Source organism: Anabrus simplex, chromosome 14 (genome assembly GCF_040414725.1).
Source record: "Anabrus simplex isolate iqAnaSimp1 chromosome 14, ASM4041472v1, whole genome shotgun sequence".
NCBI lineage: Eukaryota > Metazoa > Arthropoda > Insecta > Orthoptera > Tettigoniidae > Anabrus > Anabrus simplex.
In genome coordinates, this window is record NC_090278.1 from 23845842 (window position 1) to 23869090 (window position 23249).

General features: G+C 40.7%; 1 protein-coding gene across 2 annotated transcripts in view; it reads left to right on the plus strand.

Annotated features, from left to right (window-relative positions):
* Stt3A (catalytic subunit 3A of the oligosaccharyltransferase complex) overlaps positions 1-23249 on the plus strand; it is a 182687-nt gene that overhangs the window by 33643 nt on the left and 125795 nt on the right. For both annotated transcript variants that reach the window (XM_067158057.2, XM_067158058.2), the window contains exons 3-4: positions 15308-15475; positions 19774-19934. In XM_067158057.2, coding sequence (XP_067014158.1) covers positions 15308-15475; positions 19774-19934 — 329 coding nt within the window. The remainder of the gene's footprint in view (positions 1-15307; positions 15476-19773; positions 19935-23249) is intronic.

A 23249-nucleotide genomic window follows, 5' to 3' on the forward strand; every position in this document is an offset into this window, starting at 1 on the left:
TTCGTAAAGAGGTGAAAATCCGAAGGGGCCAAGTCCGGGCTATATGGGGGATGGTCGAAGGTTTCCCACTTGAATTGCCGCAAAAGTTGTTGTGTTATCACAGCTGCGTGAGGTCTGACATTGTCATGAAGGAGAATGATGCCTGTAGGCAATAGACCTCGCCGTCGATTTTGTATTGCCCGCTGTAATTTCTTTAATGTTTCACAATATGCATTAGCATTAATTGTGTCTCCACGGGCCATAAAATCAATATGCAGTACACCTCGGCGATCCCAGAAAACGGTTGCCCTGAGTTTCCTGGTGGACGGAACTGTCTTTGGTTGGTGAATGAGCATGATGCCACTCTATTGACTGTCGTTTACTCTCTGTTGATGCATAACGAACCCATGTTTCGTCCCCAGTAATGATGCAAGTCAGGAAAGAGTCTCCTTCATCGGAATAACGTCCCAGAAACATCAGCGCTGCAGCCATACGCTTGGTTTTCTGCTCCGCTGTAAGCATGCGAGGGACCCACCTTGCACAGATTTTTTAATAATGCAGATGGTCTTTGACAATTTCATGAATAATTGTTCGAGACACATTAGGAAAATATTCTGAGTTCATCAATTGTGACGCGCCGATCGTTCCTTACGCATTCATCTACTGTGCTCAGCAGGTGGTGTGCAATGACAGATGGTCTCCCTGAACGCTCCTCGTCGTGCGTATTCCCCCTCCCCATGTTGAAGTTGCAACAGCAGCGCCGAACAGACGACTTGTCCATCACATTGTCTCCATACACCTCCATTAATTGACGATGAATATCACAAAGTCTAACGTTTCGTGCATTAAGAAATTTAATCACGGCCCTCACTTCACAACTGTCGGGATTCTCAATTTGTTTAAACATTTTAAACGATCACAGAGACAACACAGGCAATGCTAGCATCACGCAACCTCGCACAGAGCAGGCAGACAAGCCACTGACGTGGTCTGACCTTGCCCAGCGGCTACCTGAGTCATCAGCGCTTCATGCGGCACTAACAGGTACTACTTTCCGGATGGTCCTCATAGTATTGCAGAACACAGTGGTTTCAGTAGAACCTTCGTCAGCAGAATCATCAATACATATAAGAGCAGGCCCAAGACTACTCTAGATAAAGATTCTGCTCCTAAAGAAAAGTTTTCCACATTCACTTTCAATAATAGTACCATTTACCAAATGTCTAATATTTTTAAAAAACACAACATGAAAATAACATATAGAACCTCCCACACCAACTCCAAACTCATTTTCAATCCACACACTGTCAACAATAACATTAATAACAAATATTTGAACTCCAGAGTTTACAAATAGAATGCCAATCCTGTAATTCCAGCTATGTTGGTCAAACAGGCCACAATTTTGTCATAAGATACTCCGAACATCGCAACGCTCTCAAATATAATCGTTTTTCAGCTATAAGTGAACATCATAAAGCATCCAGTCGCGAATACACTTCAATAGATAACAATCTTAAGATCTTGCATTATGAGCAAAGAGGCACCTTGCTCAACGTTCTCGAGAGCATCCACATTGATTCAGATCAGTTTATGAACTCCTCTCACAATTTAAATGAAGTCAGTGAGAAAAAAAAAATTCTACTTGAAACATTAATTCCATATATTTGTCAGAACTTCCATAAGAAAAACAAACCCCGCCTCCATCTCTCCACCACTCCCCCTTCCCCACACCAGCCCTGCACCACCCCTTCCCCCCTCCACTCCTTTCATCCTCGCAAACACAGCTGAATCAACAATTGACTCGATCGCGCTCACGAGACCATTACTTTGAGAAGGCTAGGCCGTTTGTGAGGACAACCACCTTCTAAACACCATAAGTTTTAAGCTTTCTACACACCCTTCGTGGCCCTTCCGGCCTTTTATAATAAGGCAAACCAAGCAGCCAACTTTATGAAACAATAATCAAGATTGGGACCGCTAGATTGAGGAGATATTGAGAATGCTGCTGTTCTAAGGTTTTAAATTACATCAGTGTTTTTCCTTGTCACAGGCTTTTTGCCTGCACGTTATGTCAGGCTTGATTTCTCAAACTTTTTTGCTCCTGCTCCCCTCATAGCCAATTCGATGTGATGGGTTTCTACAAATATAGAGTTTCTGCCTGAATTTTCAACAGTGATTTCATCCTGTTTTGTATTGTTACAAAACCAATATTTTGTAAACTGTAGATGGGCCGGCGTAAGGTTGCACATGACAGCTGAGCACAATGTTGGTCACACTGCAGCGGTGCACAAAGCGATGTTGCCGCCGCAACAACAGCTGACTGCAGGACACGTGAGTTTTTTTAAAACATGGGAGAAATGTTTATGATGTCATTGCGATGATACACAATACAAATGAAATCCACTGACAAAAATCGAACTTTCAAATACGGACGAAATCGGCCGACAAGAATCTCACTTTAAATACACCAATAAATGTTATAATAATATACACCGGTGCTAACACAAAAGTTTTCAAGTAAAATCATTTACGAAAATTCAGAAACCTTATTTTCATACCTGATTCACAAAGGTAGAGGCTCGTTACCCTCCAGATCACTGCCATCACTACCGTTGCCTTGGTTGTCATTGTCGTCTAGGCCAAGGATCATGTAAGATGATATCAATTCCTGACAATCACTGATGATGCCATGATTGTATTGCCAATGCCAAGTTAATGAATGTTGCGACATGGCTAACTTTCTTCATTCACAAAGCGGCATCCATTTGAGCAATACTCTCCCGGAACAGTTCTTCAACTTCAGGATTGTGAAGGACTTGTTATTAGTGCGTACGTTATGTTTTACTTCACCCCAAACCGTACCAACATAATGAGGTTGAAGTGACTGTGGTATGGCAGCAAGCTAATAACCTCATGCCGCCCTTGTTCCTTCGCTACCTCGTCAACTAATTTAGTCATACACACATGCGCTGGGATATTTCTTTACTGCAGCCATTCCACTAACAGTTCTTTATGAGCGTTCGAAGTAGGGGTCTTGTCCATTATTACGGAGTGGTAAGGTGCATTGTCCATAACAGTGACAGAAGGGACTGAGCTGTAATAATCGTACTCGTGTTTTCGTATTGCATCATGCTCATATTTGTGTATGCAAATAAAAGATTATAAGCACTATACGGAATTAAATACAAATTAACATTAATAAAATGCGTAACTATCTGACATAAATAGTAGTAGATTGGTGATTCTGATTGATGGGTGACGTTCATTTCATTTTTGTAATGGTGCCAACGTGACAGAACTTCAACCTTGTACCGGCCCACCTATAAGAGGTCCGCAACCTCACTATGCACACTTATTGTTCATTTCCGTCTGTATCATTTGTTTTTCATTTCTTTTCTTCTCTGGTTAACACAGTTTTTAGTTTCAGTTATGTTTTGTATTAACCCCTGTTTCTCTGAGTTGTTGCAGTGAGTTGTTTTTTGCTTTACATGATGATGTAAATATTGTATATTGTGCTAATTTTGTTTCCTTCTAGGCTCTCTTTTGTTTTTTCATTGTTCCTTCATTATGTTTTTTGGCATTTTTTAGCTTGTATTATGTAAATTATTTCAACCCCCCAGTTTTTTCACTGAAGATGGCTCAAACGAGCCAAAACATGTTTGAATTTGATTACTCCGTCTAATGATGGAATATGTGTATTGAATTAGGAGGATACACTCATTTTTTCACCATTACCATTATAAAGTCATATATGCAGCCGACAAGGTTGACTTTGAGCTCAGCACTGGACATGAACTACTTCAGTCAGTCCTTCAAGAGTAGTTACACATTTTGTCATGCAGTGTGCAGAGTCCTTAACTGTTGCCACTACAAAATTAATGATGCACTTTGAGGTAAGGTAAGGGTTATTCTGCCCGAAGGCAGCTCCGAACCTCCGCAGAGGCGTTCCTGAGCCGGAGTTTACGTGCGTAGGGTGGCCAGTTCCTTTCCGCTCCTCCATTCCCCTACCCCTCACCAACAGCGCGTGGCAACCCGTCCAACTCCTGACCGCGCCCAATGTTGCTTAACTTCGGAGATCTCACGGTATCCGGTGTTTCAACACGGCTACGGCCGTTGGCAGGCACTTTGAGGCATCTAAGACATTTAAATATCCTCAGGATCTCTAGAAAATCTAAAATTCCCAAAAGTCACCAAAGAGGCCAGGCTGGGGGTTTTCGAAATTTCAGGCTCAGCATGAGAACTCGAGTGTAAATATTTCTTTCACCCAGTTGCGTATAATTTTCCTAACCCATGGAAAATCGTAATTCCCCTCCCCAAATCAGGATGGTGGACACAATCTGCCACATGAGCTAGAAGATTGAAATCCAGTATTCGGGAGATAGTGGGTTCGAGCCCCACTGTCGGCAGCCCTGAAGATGGTTTTCTGTGGTTTCCCATTTTCACACCAGGCAGTGGCTGTACCTTAATTAAGGCCACGGCCGCTTCCTTCCATTTCCTAGGCCTTTCCTATCCCATCGCCGCCGTAAGACATATCTGTGTCGGTGCGACGTAAAGCAAATAGCAAAAAAAAGAAGAAGAAGAAGATTGTAATTTGGCAAATTTATAGCTTTTAGCTTATAACCGATGTAAAAATTCCAAGACGTTCAAATGTTTAACTTTTTACCCCAGAAAAATATCAGAATATCGAGACACATTTAATGACAGTGCAGACCTTTGTTTCGAGTTAATTGGTGGCTAAACAGCAAGTCATATCACAAGGCAGATAATGCAATTGCACAAAGCATGAAGAGATCTACAACTTTGGTCCTATGATTTTTGTCGTATCTCGATCCCTTATACGTTTGATAGAACTGTATTTCTCAATATTGTAAGTAAATTTTGTACTTTTCACACATATATTTTATAGTTTGACCCCTTACCAGGAAGATAGGATTATCAAATTCGGCGCGCACATTGGCATGACCAGCTGCAACATAAATATGCAAAAAATAAAGGAATGTTTGAAAACTTTACCCAAATTTCACCCTATGCAAAGTTTATAACGGATAAATGGAGGAGGTACAAGAAAATGTTATAGGACCAACCATTTAGACCACTGAAAAAAGGCGTCTGATGTTGCAGTCCGCTTGTCAATATGATGACGTACTGTTTAGGAGCAGTTAATCTCAAAAGGAAGGTCTGCAATTATAAATGTGTGTATACTTTCATATATCTACCTGTATATAATACACATTGATTTATATCGATCTAGGAAAGGGGCCTACCATTATAGTTAACCCTTACCCCTCAAATTAAAGTTCTCTGAGTTGCCTCTACTACTCGTATTTTAAATGTACATTTTTATCTTATATAACCTGTATTAATCTTTCACGATTTTGGAGATAGCACTTGCTTTTAAATGATGTAGTTAGGCTATACACGTTTTCATCAAGCTATACTGGAGCAAATAAAAGCAATATGTGGAATTTAAGACGAATTATTTTGCATTTTTATTATGAAAATAAAATGGCGTATGGCTTTTTTTTTTTAGTGCCGGGAGTGTCCGAGGACATGTTCGGCTCGCCAGGTGCAGGTCTTTCAATTTGACACCTGCAGGTGACCTGCGCGTCATGATGAGGATGAAATGATGATGAAGACGACACATACACCCAGCCCCAGTGCCAGTGAAATTAACCAATGATGGTTAAAATTCCCGACCCTGCCGGGAATCGAACCCGGGACCTCTGTGACCAAAGGCCAGCACGCTAACCACTTAGCCATGGAGCCGGACATTTTTATTCTTATTACCGTTATCACATTCCGATTGGTTTCGTTAATAATTTAGTGTACAAATTGTCGCAAGAAAAGCAATTGAAAAACTCTATTCGGTCTCTGTTTTCATACCTCGCACTAGTTTGTAGGCTGAAATCACTGTAAACGGCGATTTCTTGAAATCTGAAACTATTGATTTATAATTGTGCCAGCCATCAGCATCGGGTACATGTTGGGTTACAGTACACAAACCGACCGTCGTCAGTTCACTTTTAGGCATCGTGAAATGCTATTAGATATATTCATTAGGAGCAGAGGTGCGAAAATACTGTGGTTTCGTGCATTGCCTGACATATACAACACATATTTGACTAGAAGAGCACATGGCGACCATGTTTATTTATATCGCTCGAGCTTTCGCGTGAGTGAGTGGACAGCTGACGGCTACACTGCCGTCTAAATAATTGATTTTTGACTGACTGTCAAATAGTGTCTGGATTCTACAAAGTTCCACGCGGAACCAAATGATGGCACTACAGTATATCATTGTGTATTTTGTCGGTTAAAAGACGGCAGATGAGCGGTGGGTGATAAAATGTCATGTCGGGTCTCCTCCGACATGCGACCATAACGGGAAATTTGTATTGAAAAGGTGGATCAAAATAACCAACAAATTGTTAGTATATCATAGCATAGTTCAATACGGGTCTAATAATGAGATTAGTTACATGTAACATAACGGGAATATCGTAATGTCAGGCCTCACCCGACAGGCGAGAGGTAAAGGTTAAAACTCCGCAAATTGATACTGACTTTTAGTAGGAGAGGGTCTGCAATTGTAATCAAAACTCTGCACAGTAACTGGCATTAGTAAAGCGTGCTTGCCATTGTAATGAAAAATCCCCTTCTCTGTTTGACTGGCAGTAGGCAAGGGAGCCTCAATTTTGGTAAAAACGTCCCTATCCAATTGTGGCTGGCAGTAGGCAAGGGTACCTGCCATTATAAACAAAATTCCCCAACTAGATTGTTTCAAGAAAATTTGTAGTCATTTTCCCATGATATTGAGGCAGACATCCAAAAATTGAATGGGCCTCATTTTTGACTTTTGTGTACTTAATCCAATCAACAAATCAATTTAAAAATACCACCTAATCGATATTTTATTTCTTGCCTTTTGGCAGAATTATAAAAACATTAACACATACAGGACGTTTCGACCACGTAGTGGTCATCTTCACCTGTCTCTAAATAGCTTAGATGAAACCATTTTAATATTGAGTACATTAAAACCGTAATCTATATTCCCATGGAAACCTAAAACTATTGCTTAACCCCTCAGCGTCGCAGCCGTTTAAATAGCTTCCTACCCCGCGGCCGGATGAGATTTCAACTACGCGCGACTGAAATACATCGATTCACTTAAAGCGTTACTACAAGTATAAGAGTAGCACGATTTTCACGAAATTTGGAATTCCTTATGACAGAACTATGTACATGCAGATAATTACATAATTGTTTCACATTTCCGTAGTAATTTAGTTCCGTGTGACAGAGTTCGAAGCACACCTTGAGACAGGGACTCAAGTCACACTCCTGGCAGCAGTACACTGACGTCTTCTTTTTGCCGTGTTTTGAACACAGGATACAATGTCTCTGAGGTTTGGATTTCCAACTCTTGGGTGCTAATTTCCTGATAAAATGTCTTTCCTGCAACCTTGGAACTGTATTATCTGAAGCGCGCCGGCCTTGAGGATTTCATTCCCCTCCCAAGCGAGCGTATTTTGTAAACAAACTTTTCACCAGCTGAACCCGATAAGGTAATTGCTCAATATTTGCCTCTGTTTCCTGTGTGAGTATTATTAGAGAATTTAGAAATCAGAATTCACCGTTGAAAACTTCTCTTTGACCCGTATAATTATCTATAGTCTCTTACACAAAATTTCCAAGCACTGTTTCCTCCTCATCGTCACTTTCATCATTTATCACTGCTACATCATCTATTTCATTATCATTGCTGCTTATACTGTCACTACTACTTCCGACTAAACTTTCATCTGAATTTTACAATATTTCAAGCACGTTACCGTCAGTCATACCACAGCTGAGCGCGACGCGTCACACGGACTGATGAAGCTGCAGCTAGACCGAAAGCAACAGGACGAAACTGAATGAGGGAAATAACATTTATGACGAAACAAACCAACTCTATACATATCTCAGATAAAAAGTCGAGGCAATGTCTTTCAAACGAGATATATACCATGAACAACTGGTTCTCGTATCGTATGACAGAAAGTAGCACTAACTGATGCCTATACAGAGCGCTCGTGGAGAGTTACGAAAATAATACAAGCTGAGAAATAAAGACAAATATAATAAATAAACCGCACTCCCAATGTACAAATAGAGCAAAGAACATCACACGAAAAGATAAACTTCTCAGATCATCATTTCTTTATTTTATTGTGTGGGAAAGAATGAAGCAAACAGACTTTTAAAAAAGAAAGAAATTAGTGCTCAGACGTATTTGACAAATAATTATCCTTGCAAAAACAACTACATTATAACGATTTTTCAATTCTTATTTACAACGCTGATAAACCCGAAAATGTCTTCTTGGAAACAAAACAATTTGCATATCGATAATTCCAAAACTCTTCGCGCTATAGCCGTAAATGTGAAACCATGTATGGGTCTATACCACGTATAGAGGTCGGCGGCTACGGAAAAAAAGAGGGTCTATACCACGTATAGATGTCGGCGCTGAGGGGTTAAGGTGCTGGAAAATGAAGGGGAGAATGGGAGGTGGTGTGTGAGAAAGATACTTTAACTCGTCTACAATGATGTTAAAAAAATTATCTAAATAATAGAGATGAGAATTACAGGCACTAAAAACAGTTAAAATAGGCAGGCATATAGGCTCTTAAATTAGCCAAAATAGATATGTAAATAGGCACTAACGTGTAAAATAGGCATGAAAAAATACTTATAATTTAATAACACACTCAATTACAGTACTTTAAAAGGAATTTACAACAAGCAACTTTTCATTGTTTTCTGGTAACGATCTTGTTGTCCTGTCAGGCAGAATGTTTTGTGATTGGACAAAACTTCAATGAAGCCACCTCGTCTAGTTTTAGTTTCAGTTCAACTGCTTCAACTACAGGGTGGCACACGAAATGTCATACACTGGTAATTGTTTATAGAAAATGTAATATACAACATATTAAATACAAAATGACATTACAACATTCACTGACATGTGCATGGTTAGTCCGTGTGCAGGACATGTTCAATATGTCCACCTTCTCGGTGTACAACAGCTCGAGACGAACCCGCATGTTTGTGATCACTCTACGACACAAGTCCTCACTCAACCCTTGGAACAAAGTCACAATGGCCGCTTGCAATTGCTGTGCATTTTCTGGTTTATGGCGGTAGATTGTCTCCTTCAAATATCCCCACGGGAAGAGGTCGCAGGGATTGAGATCGGGGCTATGCGGTGGCCAGATTGAGCTGCTCTGAAAACGCTTGGGATATCGATGGGACATCATACGGGGCCCAAAATGTTCATGCAGGAAGTACAGAACAACATTTGCTGTGTGCGGATGAGCTCCATCTTGCATGAATTGTCTCTATTGGTAGTCGTGATGCAGAGAGTTCTGGAAGGAAACTGTTCGTCAACATGTCCAAGTAATACACGCTATTGACTGTGTTATTGAAAATATTGACCCAATAGTTCCATGACTGGAAATTGCAGCCCACACACACACTTTCACACCATGACTTTCAACCTCGTGCACAATAGCAGGCCGTTCCTTCGCCCAAAACCGGACGTTCTGTTTGTTCAGTGCACCATTGAGATAGACGCATGCCTCATCACTGAACCATGTGTTGTGCAATACGGGAAAACCTTCTGCAATAGCCCACGCAGCAAACTGTACTTGCCGTTGCTTGTCAGTCACCGTTAGTTTATGACCTGTTGTAATTTTGTATGGAAACACTTCAAGGTTAGACTGCAGTATTCTCTGAATTGACCGACGAGAGATGCCCGTCTGAACACATGCACTTCTGGTGGATTTGAGGGGTTCCGAGCCACAGTCGCTCTCACTACAGCAACATTCTCCGGTGAGTCGACCGGCTTGAGGCGTATGGAACACGAAACCTTTCCTGGGTCTGAGCTACGTTCTTTGTTTCCGCATAAAACAACACTATCTTCACCTTCTGTTCACGCGTCAATCTCCCTTTGTCCACCGTGCTGTATAACTGGCAGCGACATGTGGTGCTGCCTGTCGGATCACACATGAAATAAGGTTTCTGTTCACGAAATGACATGGTTGTGAGCCCAGGTTTACACATTTCATAAAACATTTCCGATGTACGACATTTCATACGCCCCCCTGTACCTCATCTCGTAGCACCTCGGCTAATTTTACCGTTGCTTTCCATCGTGGATTCAGCTGCAGGACACCTATGGAACATTTTGCTGACAGCGTCTACCTTCCCAGACGATCGGTCAAAACTTCTCCTGACTTCTTCCACAACCCTAAATGACTCCACCAGATGAAAGCCACACTTCTCCAACGCGGTGATAGCTCCCGGCAGCTTGTTGAAGTTTGAAGATGCTCCAGTTTATGCAGGGGGGGTATTAGCTCCCATAATTGCAGTGCACAGGCCTACAGAAAATTGTTGGTCGCTGTTCACAGTGGACTGGTAGAAAAGCTGCGATGACAACGCTTTCTGTACTCGTGTCAAATGCATCGCAGTATTTCTGTGTTGATCTGTAGGATATATTTTCACATTTGATCTGAAAATAATAAAACTGACTTAAATTACAATGGTCCTGTGCATAAATTTCTACAGCGGGGCTAATTGGCAATAATGCTTAGTATAAACATACATTTGTTTCATAAAAAAAGATAAATATTATTAGAGGTGATATTCCTTGAAGTACAAAACTTTAAAGTGGGAACAAGAGAATTCGTAATTTACATGGAAATATGTCCTCAGAAATGTTCAGTTACAATCTGGCAGTTTTCTGTCGAGTTCACCAGATGAAAAAATAATTCTTTTTGCTAGGGGCTTTACGTCGCACCGACACAGATAGGTCTTATGGCGACGATGGGATAGGAAATGCCTAGGAGTTGGAAGGAAGCGGCAGTGGCCTTAATGAAGATACAGCCCCAGCATTTGCCTGGTGTGAAAATGGGAAACCACGGAAAACCATTTTCAGGATTGCCGATGGTGGGATTCGAACCTACTATCTCCCGGATGCAAGCTCACAGCCGCGCGCCTCTACGCGCATTGCCAAGTCACCCGGTGTGAAAAAATAAAAAAATTTAAAAAATTAAAAAGACGTGAAACGATACCTGTGTAGCGTAGAGGAGAGATCCTTCCTATACAGTATGCTTGTCAGGGTCTCACCAAGCTGCCCCTAGTAGTATTCTTACTTGTATAGAAGAATTAAAATGGTGGCAGTATAAATATCAGATTTATGAACATTTTATATGTTGCTATTTGCTGGCTTTTGACAGCTGTCATGAAGACTATTTTCTGATGCCTGCGACAGATCCTGCATTATGTGTGCCCACAAGGCTGCCACCCTCGTTGAAAATTAGAAAACGGCGTGATTTGAAATTGCCATGTTATGCGCCCATAACCTTACTTTTTGTCACAGTTTATCAAGACTCTAAATGAGATGCTAGAGCTTACGCACCCCAGACTTTCTTTGCTTGCCCCCCCCCCAGCACAACGGTTACTAACCGGACCGCACCGATCCAGACCAGCGGTCTTTTCACTGGCCTGGTCTTGTAAAGACAGTCTTTGCAGCCTTGTAAAACACGCTGTGACATCGTCCAAGCTGTGCCGTCTTTTATGTCAAGCCTCTGTGACATCGTCCTAGCAGTACCACATTCGATCTCCAACCTGTGTGTCGCGAAGGCTTAACGGAAGTGCAATAGAGTTCACTGAGACCTATACATAGATAGCGTTGGTGAAAGTTATTCACGATTTTATAAAATTACATTTCAGTTGTATCTCCACTTCTGTGGTGTAGTAGTTAGCGTGATTAGCCACCACCCACGAAGGCCTGCGTTCATTTCCCATCTCAGCCACGAAATTTAAAAAGTGGCACGAGGGCTGGAACAGGGTCCACTCAGTCTTGGGAGGTAAACTGATTGGAGGTGGGTTCGATTCCCACCTCAGCCACCCTCGAAGCGGTTTTCTGTGGTTTCCCCACTTCTCCAGGAAAATGCCAGGATGGTACCTAACTTAAGGACGCGGCCACTTCCTCCCCTCTTCTTTGCCTGTCCCTTCCAATCTTCCATGCCTTCATAAGGCCCCTGTTCAGCATAGAAGGTGAGGCTGTCTGGGTGAGGTCCTAGTCCTCCTCCCCAGTTGTATCCCCCAACCCAAAGTCTCACACCCCAGTACACTGCCCTTGAGACGGTAGAGGTGGGATCCTTCGCTGAGTCTGAGGGAAAAACCTACCCTGGACGGTAAACAGATTAAGAAAGAAAGAAAATATTTCAGTTGTAAATCTCTATTTTTACAAGAAATGAATCAGAGTTCAAAATACTGAATTTTAATTTTCATCCACTCTGTGACAAGAGACCACCAGCGTTCTAACTCCTTGTTCAGTAATTAAATGATATTTTACATTTTAGCAATATAAATCAGTGAAAGTTCACGACTAATACAGCATTGTAAAAAACAACTTCCCTCAATACGTATATTAATAGGCCTCTAAATACTACAATGAATTGCAGTCTTAGTTCATTCACAAAAAAAAAAAAAAAAGGGAACAAACGAACCTACCTCCTTACAGCAAGTTTGGCAGAAGACTACCCTTCCATCCATGGTGAAATTGGGATCCCCTATGATCCACCGCTTCAGCCAGTAGGACGACGTTTTTCTTTGCAATTACATTTTTTTTTTACGTCTCGTCGACACAGATAGGTCTTATGGTGACGATGGGATGGGAAAGGCCTAGGAGTGGGAAGGAAGTGACCATGGCCTTAATTAAGGTACAGTCCCAGCATTTGCCTGGTGTGAAAATGGGGAAACCACGGAAAACCATCTTCAGGGCTGTCGACAGTGGGGCTCGAATCCACTATCTCCTGGATGAAAGTTCACAGGTGCGCGCCCCTATGCGCACAGCCTACTCGCCCGGTGATTTTTCTTTGGGCATTGCCACAGACACACTTTTTCTTCACAATAAATCACAACATGTTCTGAAGATAAAGCGTATGCGTACAGCGGTTCACATCGAGAAGGAGATATAAGGGATATGGGTTGTGCAACATAGTTCGACGTTGATTGGTTCTCGAATATGTCTTAGAAGGTTGGAGGGGTTGAAAGCTTCGAGGTCAAATTGTTCCTCGTTTCTCCTGATGAAAATTTCCCAAGAACTATTTCTGGTGACTTCCGAGAATTCCTATTTTTGTTCGTGTTGTAAACAGATCTTGAGAAATGAGAAGATATTGCTGTCGAGCATATTAGTTACAATATAATGCGCTGGAAGAAAATCGGCTTCTTTAAAATAGATTCAAAAGGCATCAAATAAGCAGTTATACTCCAAATAGGCACAAACCTCTGAAATAGGCATTTATAGGCACAATAAAACCAACTAAATCTAGCCTACAGGACCCTAAAATGGATCTCTCAAAATCCTACGTTTCTGAACACAGGAATAAAATAGGCAAATTCCTGTCTCTACTAATTAAACATATTTAAAAATCTTAAAACTTCTGTGATGAGGCATTTTTTGTAAGAACATTTGGTGGCTTGATCTTGTTTATGATAAAAAGTCAATGTGTATATCAGTCTTCAGGTATTTATTGATTGTTTGTTGTGTTTAGTATCTTCCTTCAAAGTTGCCTTTTTAATTTTGATAGAAGGTGTGTTGAACTGTATGACTTTCAATAGTCCTATGGTAACTTCTCTGTTATATAGCATGAAATGGTGATCTTCAGCTGCACAAATCTGAAGACCGCTATTTCACGTAATATCAAAAAATGACGAGTGATTTCAACCATTTTCATCGCTTTGTGATTGAGAAGCGTGAAGTAAAGGAATATTTGATCTCCCTTATAGGAACCGCAGGTCAGACGCCAATCAGTTTCCATATGCCACAAAGTCGAACAATCGATAAGAAAGGAACATACAGTGTTATCTAGTGTTATCGCACGCGCTATCGGAAGCAAAAAAAAACAAAAAGAAGATGTACCGGTACTGCAATGCTTGCTGTAACAGCTGATGGCAGAAGCTTGCACCTTACATTGTTCTAAAACGAAAAGCAATGCCTAAAGCAAATTTTCCGCGAGTGATCCACGTTCGTATTCAACAGAAAGGGTGGATGGACACGTCACTCGTACAAGATTGGATACGAACGGTTAGGGGTAATGTAGCAGAGTCCCTCCTTCGATGCCCGGCCCTTCTCGTGTTAGATAGTTTTCTTTTTTTTTTTTTTTGCCGGTATGTCGTTCAGGTCGTATTTTCAGCTCGTAATGAGAAGAATATTTTCTAGTGTCGGTACTTCAAACCCACGTGTCTTACTTACCCCTACCTGATGTACCCTATTTGACTTTTCAGAAAAAATCTCACCCCGGAATTTTACGCTATATGACGATAACCGCAAATGAGTTGAACCAATTTTGTTTATATTATATTTGATGTATCTTTTAAATGTAAATGAACTGTAAATAATTTGTGAATATCTGAATTCCTTGAATAATTTACGCATCCGAAGTGTTCGCCTGTATTTTTCGTCAAAAAAGTGCGTTAATCACGCAAGAAAATACGGTATTAAGCATTTTGTTGTGTGCGTCGGTGTGACACAAATATTATTATTCGTATGTGTCATGAATGAGAGTGATTAGGTACATTTTCTTGTAACCATTTTTATATTTTCTTAGTTTAAGATTTTAAATTTAATGGTCAATTCGCATTGTAACTGTAGATATGTATGCCTTTTATCCTGACCTATTTTCACGTTGACTGTGGTGGAATATATGTGATGAAATCCAAGAATTAAAAAATCTTCTTATTTTTGGTTTCTAAAAGTTGGTAGGTATGTATCTAGAATATGCGAAGAGGTGATGTTGAAAATGTAATACTGCTCCATACTGTAGCAGAGACCTGGACGCTATTGAAAAGGCAGGAGAGTAAAATCTAGGCCAATGCGAGTAAATGTTTAAGAAATGTGATAGGCAAGACTAGGAAGGACAGGGTAAGAAATGCAAATGTCGGGTAGTAAATTGGGAGTTGAAAAACTTTCAGACAGAATGGAAAGAGGTAAACTGAGATGATTCAGACATGTTAAGAGGATGGAAGCAGATGATGTAGGGTAAGATTGATTGAAGGCGAACAAGCAGCAGAGCCAAGATGGTTAGACTCGGATGAAGATAATGTAATAAGAATGACCCTTAATTGAAATATAGTTGTCGAGCAACAGTGATGGTTGAATTGAGAAAGGTGCCATTACCTTCCTGTGTATTTTCCTATGCTGCTGTTGAGCCAGTTGCTTTTTATGATAAAAATATATTATAAAAAAATTCCTGTCCTTGTTTTGCAGCATTTGCAACACGGCTGTTTTCCGTGCTGCGGTTCGAGAGTGTTATCCACGAGTTTGATCCCTACTTTAACTACCGTACCACCAAATATCTGGCTGAGGAGGGCTTCTACAGCTTCCACAATTGGTTCGATGATCGAGCATGGTATCCACTTGGCAGGATTATTGGAGGTAAGTTGAATGTTGTGGCCTTACTGTCCATCTGTGGGCTTCAGCTGACTTTGGCAATGCTTCCACTTGTGCATTACTCATCTCTTTCATCTTTCCTGTCCGACCACCGATCACTTCTTCTCCTAGCAACAAATTCTTCTTTTCCGATAATGGATATTGTCAGATATCGACTGAACTGAATTCGGTACGTGACCCCTCATTTTAAAGCATACCATCTGGTGGTCTTCGAAATATCAATATTTTTTTAATTATAGGATTGTCATTTTTCGTACATAATTTTCTTCAAATATTTCAAGGTCTCCTGGTAGATACTGTGCGGCACTTGATATTGACGTTACTAGTCCTAATGCAGAAGAGTTGCTGGTTTAACCCCTCAAGCGAGATATTGTAAAACTGCATGCTGTTCCCACAGCGTGCTTTATTTCTAGTCTACTCCCAATGCTGAGCGCAGTGTCTAATGAATTTCGCTATAATTTTCAAACAAATGGACGAAAAATTATCAGATACACAATAACAATAACATATCACAATGTAATATAAACATATGCTAACCTGGTTATCCCTGGACAGCTGGACATCATTACTGACACATTGTGTGATAGATTTCAAAGCAGAGAAAATCGCTCCTCCGACATAACATTAGGAATGAAAGGTGTTTCAATGAGATGTTTTCTACTGAAATATAGCTTCATGCTAGACTTCTGAACAATGTCCATCAATATAAGAAGTGCAAGATACACCCTTACCTCATTGGCGTTAGTGGGCGTCTGTTTCGACAGCCAGGATTTTGTCAGTAATTGGAGGCATAACCGATGTTGCTGCAAGTATTTATCAGCATACATGAACGATTAGCTCTATCAAAACATCGGCTACAAATATTTCGTGAAAGCCAAGTGGTGTTCCTTCAGCTGGGTCACAATCGAAAGGTATTGGCGGGCTTATGATATCACAGTCACCCCATGTGCTCGCATTTCTCGGTGTATTATCACGAATTACATCTTCAGTATCACTATCTTCGCTGGACATTATCACGAACTCATCCTCTAAATCAGTCACACTCTGAATTACTTTCACTGCCACTATTAACCAGTAAATTAATTATTTCCGCATCACAAATTACTCCGCTTGGACCTGCCATGTTTACAAACAAACTTGCGGTCCTTTAGCGTGAAACACGCGTGCAGAGCTCTACGAACTGATAAGATACCCGATGTCTCTCGGGAATAATTATTAGCTCTGAGTGTAGCTAAAAGCTGCCTCTTCCTGCCAACTTACGATGAAGCAGATAACTGTTACGAAATCCACGTAGCGGGCATTTCAAATGTCACGGCGCACCATTGCGCCGTGCATGCTGTGACCGTAGCAAACCAGTGAGCGCACCATTGCGCCGCATGCGCTAGGTGGGGGGTTAAGGCAGTAGCGTGTTTGTGTACTTTTTAAGCCAAAATGGTCTGGAAACAAATTGTATAATTAAAAAATTTTCTTCAGCTTATCCCAGTTATTTTTAAGGTCACTGGAGCCTCCCGGGCTCATTTTGGTTTTGGCTGGGGGTTTAAGACCGGAGGGATGCTCTTCCTGATGCCACGTGATCCTTGAGGTGAAACTTTCGACCTGGGATTGACAAGGGTTCTGGATGGGAAGCCAGCAGCCAAGCCACTGAACTAATCATGCCACCCGTATATGATATATTAGATTAATGTTATTGGTTTTATGTCTCACAAACTAAATTCTTATGGTTTTCGGAGGTGCTAGAATATTGTCCTGCAGGAGTTGTTCTTTGTGCCAGTAAATCTACAGACACAAGGCTGATGCATTTGAGCACTTTCAGTTACGCCCAGATTAAGGTGAAATTCTTTGCATCTTACAGAGGACTTTGCATGAGGTCTTCAGAAGAAAATGTAGTCTGTTTGCGAGGAAGAATTTTCTAATAATGAAGGTTTGAATTAATTTATTCATTTATATTTATTCTCCAACGGAGATATCATTTTACACATAGTAAATGACCTGGGGGTCCTAAAACAAGAACACAATTACTTGCATCATTGAATATCACTGTGCACTAATAGGATTGCCAGGCTGAGTGGGTCAGATGGTTGAGACGCTGGCCATCTGACCCCAACTTGGCAGGTTCGATCCTGACTCAGTCCGGTGGTATTTGAAGGTGCTCATGTATGTCAGCCTCGCATCGGTAGATTTACTGGCACGTAAAAGAACTCCTACAGGACTAAATTCAGGCACCTTGGCATCTCTGAAAAACCGTAAAAGTAGTTGGTAAATAACATTATTATTGGTAATAAGACTGGCTGAATTATGATAGTCTATAGTAAGGGGGTACTCTTGTTCCTCACCAGATGGCTCACTGTGCGCTAGCCTTCCAGGTTGATAAACTTAACCTGTTCCTAGCAAAATGTACAGATTTCACCTTTTTTTTTTAAATTAGTAGTAGTAGTAGTAGTAGTAACAAATTCTCCCAATATTGGAAGACATTAGCCCCTCAGCGCCGACCTGTATACGTGGTATAGACCCATACATGGTTTCACATTTACGGCTATAGCGCGAAGAGTTTTGGAGTTACTGATATGCAAATTGTTTTGTTTCCAAGAAGACATTTTCGGGTTTATCAGTGTTGTAAATAAGAATTGAAAAATCGTTATAATGTAGTTGTTTTTGCAAGGATAATTATTTGTCAAATAAGTCTGAGCACCAATCTCTCGCTTTTTTAAAGTCTGTTTGCTTCGTTCTTTCCCACAGAATAAAATAAAGAAATGATGATCTGAGAAGTTTGTCTTTTCGTGTGGTGTTCTTTGCTCTATGTGTACATTGGAAGTGCGGTTTATTTATCATATTTGTCATTATTTCTCAGCTTGTAATATTTTCGTATCTCTCCACGAGCGCACTGTGCTGCTTTCTGTCATACGATACGAGAACCAGTTGTTCATGGTATATATCTCGTTTGAAAGACGATGTCTCGACCTTTTATCTGAAATATGTATCGAGTTGGTTTGTTTCGTCATAAGTGTTATTCCCCTCATTCGGTTTCGTCCTGTTGCTTTTCGGTCTCGCTGCAGCTTCACCAGTCCGTGTGACGCGCCGCGCTCAGCCTTGGTATGACTGACAGTAAAGTGCTTTAAATATTGTATAATTCAGATGAAAGTTTAGTCGGAAGTAGTAGTGACAGTATAAACAGCAGTGATAATGAAATAGATGATGTAGCAGTGGTAAATGATGAGAGTGACGATGAGGAGGAAACAGTACTTGGAAATTTCGTGTAAGAGACTATAGATAATACAGGTCAAAGAGAAGTTTTCAACGGTGAATTCTGATTGCTAAATTCTCTAATAATACTCACACAGGTCACAGGGACAAATATTGAGCAGTTACCTTATCGGGTTCAGCTGGTGAAAGGTTTGTTTACAAAATACGCTCAGGAGGGAGGGGAAAGAAATATTCAAGGCCGGCGCGCATCAAATAATACAGTTCCAAGGTTGCAGGAAAGACATTTTATCAGGAAATTAGCACCCAAGAGTTGGAAATCCAAACCTCAGAGACATTGTATCCTGTGTTCAAAACACGGCGGAAAGAAGACGTCAGTGTACTGCTGCCAGGAGTGTGACTTGAGTCCCTGTCTCAAAGAGTGCTTCGAACTCTATCACACGGAACTAAATTACTAATGAAATGTGAAACAATTATGTAATTATCTGCATGTATATAGTTCTGTTATAAGGAATTCCAAATTTCGTGAAAATCGGGCTTCTCTTATACTTGTAACGCTTTAAGTGAATCGATGTATTTCAGTCGCGCGTAGTTGAAATCTCATCCGGCCGCGGGGTAGGAAGCTTTTTAAATGGCTGCGACGCTGAGGGGTTAAGCAAAGAACTCACCATCAGTCCTTCTGTGGGTTCTTCTTATTGTTCCAGTAGGCTTTAATTCTTTCGGAGAAGGCTTGTTGTGTCTAAAGTTGTCTCTTTCTAGAATGTCTGTTGAACTTTTTTGCGTTTTTGAGGTCCTTTTGAAGTTTGTAAGGTCGGGGTGTTGGGTTTTTAAGTGAGGTTATATAATCTATTATCCTTTCTGTCTGTCGATTTTCTGGTAATCTAGTGAGATAACCGAAGAATTTCATTCGTCTGTTCCTGATGTCAGTTTCGATGTTTAATTACTTTTCTGTTTTTTTATTATTGTTATAATCATCTCAGTGTCCAAATTTTCCTTTCTCTTTTTACAATGAGTGCATGAACACAATGTATATTATTGAAAGTGTATGTCTGTAATTTTCTAAAAAGCTGATTGTCTCTCCACAGGAACGATCTACCCAGGCCTGATGGTGACATCAGCTGTGCTTTATCACCTGGCACAGCTTTTGCATATAACCATCGACATCCGGAACGTGTGTGTGTTTCTTGCTCCACTCTTCTCCAGTCTTACAACGATAGTCACGTACCTTCTCACCAAAGAACTCAGGGTAGGCTTCATTATGATCCAGTATATTAACACATTGACGGCAGGCTACATGAATTTACGTAGTTTGTTAGTGATGCATGGACAGCTGGCTATGTAAGTTAATTATTTTTTTTTAACATTACTTCATTTTGCTCCAGTTTCCTATTTCGTGGTCTATAATTCACGCTAAAGACTCAGCATACATACAGAAGTCTGGTCACATGTCAAGAGATCTCACGTGGGCGGTAGCCACCTGTGACGTAGCGTGGAAAGGGTTCAAACAAACATGTTAGTTTATGAATTAGTAAATAGCATGAATAACTTCATATCTAGCTTGTATCACTTTTAGTTTTCGGGCTGCTTCACGCATTAAGATTCATTGAGTAGGTACGGAGTGATAATTGTTTGAAAATAAAAGTTGCTTTGTATCTGGGGGCAAGTATAAAACATGGACTTGGTCCTGAAACTGTTACTGGTAAGCATGAGGGGTTTTTTAATTTTTATTTTTTAACACTGCTATCCTCAGTTCATCCAATCGTCCTAAAGCTTATAAACATGGCCATGTGTCACAGCATAATCAATCGAGGATAAACCGTCCAACGACAAAAATTTCTCCGATGAGGGGAAAAATACAACTACAGAGATAGGTGCAATAATCGCTACAGGGAAAAATTAGTAGATTCTTTTTTGGATTACAGTATCTGGAAAAAGTATTGGTCAGAGATATCCAGTCTAAAGAAAGAAAATCTAGTAGATGATAGGAAACAATGGGTAATGATCACTTATGGTGGGAAGTTATCAGGAAAAAACCGGGAGAATTTCTACAAAAATGTCAGTTTTTGGATCCATTACAGATAAAATTAAGTCTGAAGAAGAAGGTGGTTTTATACATTGAAATAGAAATTTGGATCAGGATGTATTGAACAAGCAGGAAGAAACTTCTACATATGAATTCAGGAACTTGCAAGCTAAATAGGGCAGGTCATGTAATTAAAACTGGCTACAGCCTTAGTTTTGATCCAGGAGAAAGGCAGCAAGCTGAATTCCTACTCTATTGCATTAAAGGTAATAAGTTGAATATTTTAGAAGATTTTGAGATCATCATTAGCAGAGAGATAGGGAAGTCTTTAAAGGAAAAGACCAGAAAGTTCTACGATGATAGATTCATTACTTTAAAGCCGAGATTTGCTAAATTTGATGTTTTAAGTTTAATTTGATCTGATCTTAAATTTTAAATTACCAAGCGAGTTGGCCGTGCGGTTAGGGTCGCCCAGCTATGAGCTCATAAGAAATAAAAAAGGTGCTATGAACTTGCATTCGGGAGATAGTGGGTTTGAACCTCACTGTTGGCAGCCCTGAAGATGGATTTCTGTTGTTCCCCCATTTTCACACCAGGCAAATGCTGAGGCTGTACGTTCATTAAAGCTATAACCGCTTTCTTCCCACTCCTAGTCCTTTCCTATCCCATTGTTGCCATTAGACCTATCTGTGTTGGTGTGACATAAAGCCAATTGTAAAAAAAAAGTTAAAAATTAAATTCGTGGTTTAGAGTGTACGTTGCGCTGTCGGCATCTCGGAGAGCTTCCCAGTGAAAGTCGTGTACACCAAGGTTCTGCTTTGTCCCCATTGCTCTTTGTTCTTGTCATGGACACAATAACACGGGTCCTACAGAGGAGTGTCCCTTGGAGTCTCTTATACGCAGATGATGTCACACTTGCTGATACCACCAGAAGTGGATTACAGCATCAAGTTGAAGATAGGAACAGCCGTCTCTCACAGTACTGAACAAAAAGAAGACCGAATATCTGGAAACCATCCCAAGCAATGGCTCATTTCAAGTTGATGGAGAGACCTTAACGATGACCGTAAGCTTCAGGTATCTAGGATCTCGCCTACCGACTGGTGGTGGAATATGTGATGAAGTGTGAAGTAGGATACAGGCAGCATGGATGAGATGGAGGGAAGTCACAGGCATACTCTGCAACAGCAACAGAAGGATGCCACTACATCTGAAGTCCAAAATATACCGCATGGTAGTACATCCTGTTGCTTTATACGGTGTTGAATGTCGCCCAGCTGACAAAGGTACAGAGCACCAATTACACACCATGGAAATGCGCATGCTCCGCTGGTCAGTGGGCATCACACTCCTTCATGTCAAAAACGACACCATCTGCCAGCAAATGGGCGTTGCACCCATCACTGAGAAGGCACGGGAAATACGTCTCCAATGGAATGGTCACATCCTACGCGCTGCACCTGGAACAGTAGCAAATTTCACCCACACCTTTGAAATGAATGGGCAACGACCACACGCTGCGCTGGCATGACACAGTGAATACGGATATGAAGTCTCTGGACGTAAGACCACGAGATGCCCAGGACCATGCAAAATGACAAGCCAATATTAGAACAGCAGACCCTGCACCAGCGGGAAAACGCTAGGAAGAAGGAGTTATTTTGTGTTGGGTCCCACTATATGTTTTGAAAGAGACATTGAGGAGCCGATTGATATTGACACAGAAAAGAGAGATATTTACGAACCCTGTCTCTGATATTTAAGCAGATATTACAACATCCGACTTGAGCATTGATCAGTTAAAGGATTATTTGGTAGCAGAAGAGGTACTACAAAATACACCTGAAATATTTTGAAAGGATTAGGTATCCACGGAAATACACTTAACATCATCATAACAAACATTATCAAAGGCTCTTTAAGCATTCTGCACCACTTTAAGCATACTGCACTTTGTGTGATAATCCCTTATAAATGTGTTGCATTCTGTAAAGTATGAGTCCATGCAGTTTTTTGTGCATATGAATTATTTCCCCACATGTTTTAACATTGCGTCTACTCTTCTGCCGTCACTGAGAGAACCGAACCTGATGTAAACAAAGAACAATGACATCAGAGTTAACTGTACATACATTGTTGCTGGATACCACTGATTGACACACAATTGTTATGTGGATTACGAGACAAATTATACTCACTGTCTGCGAGAAATAAACAGCAATTGAATGGCAAATGACGTTTGGACATTTAACATATCAGAAAAGAAAGGTAGATTTGAATTTATGGCCAGAACATAAATACATAAAAATTCAATCGCAACAACGCATATAAGTAAAACTTCACTTACCGTATTTATGTGAATAATACCCGCACATTTTTTTAAAAAATTTGAGGCACAAAATTGGGGTGCAGGTTTTATTTGCATCAATGTTGGCTCTTTTTTTTATCAGCCTTTCTAAATTTAGGGTGCGGGATTATTCAGTGGTGGGTATTATTCGCATAAATACCTGCACATTTTTTTTAAAGATTTGAGTCACG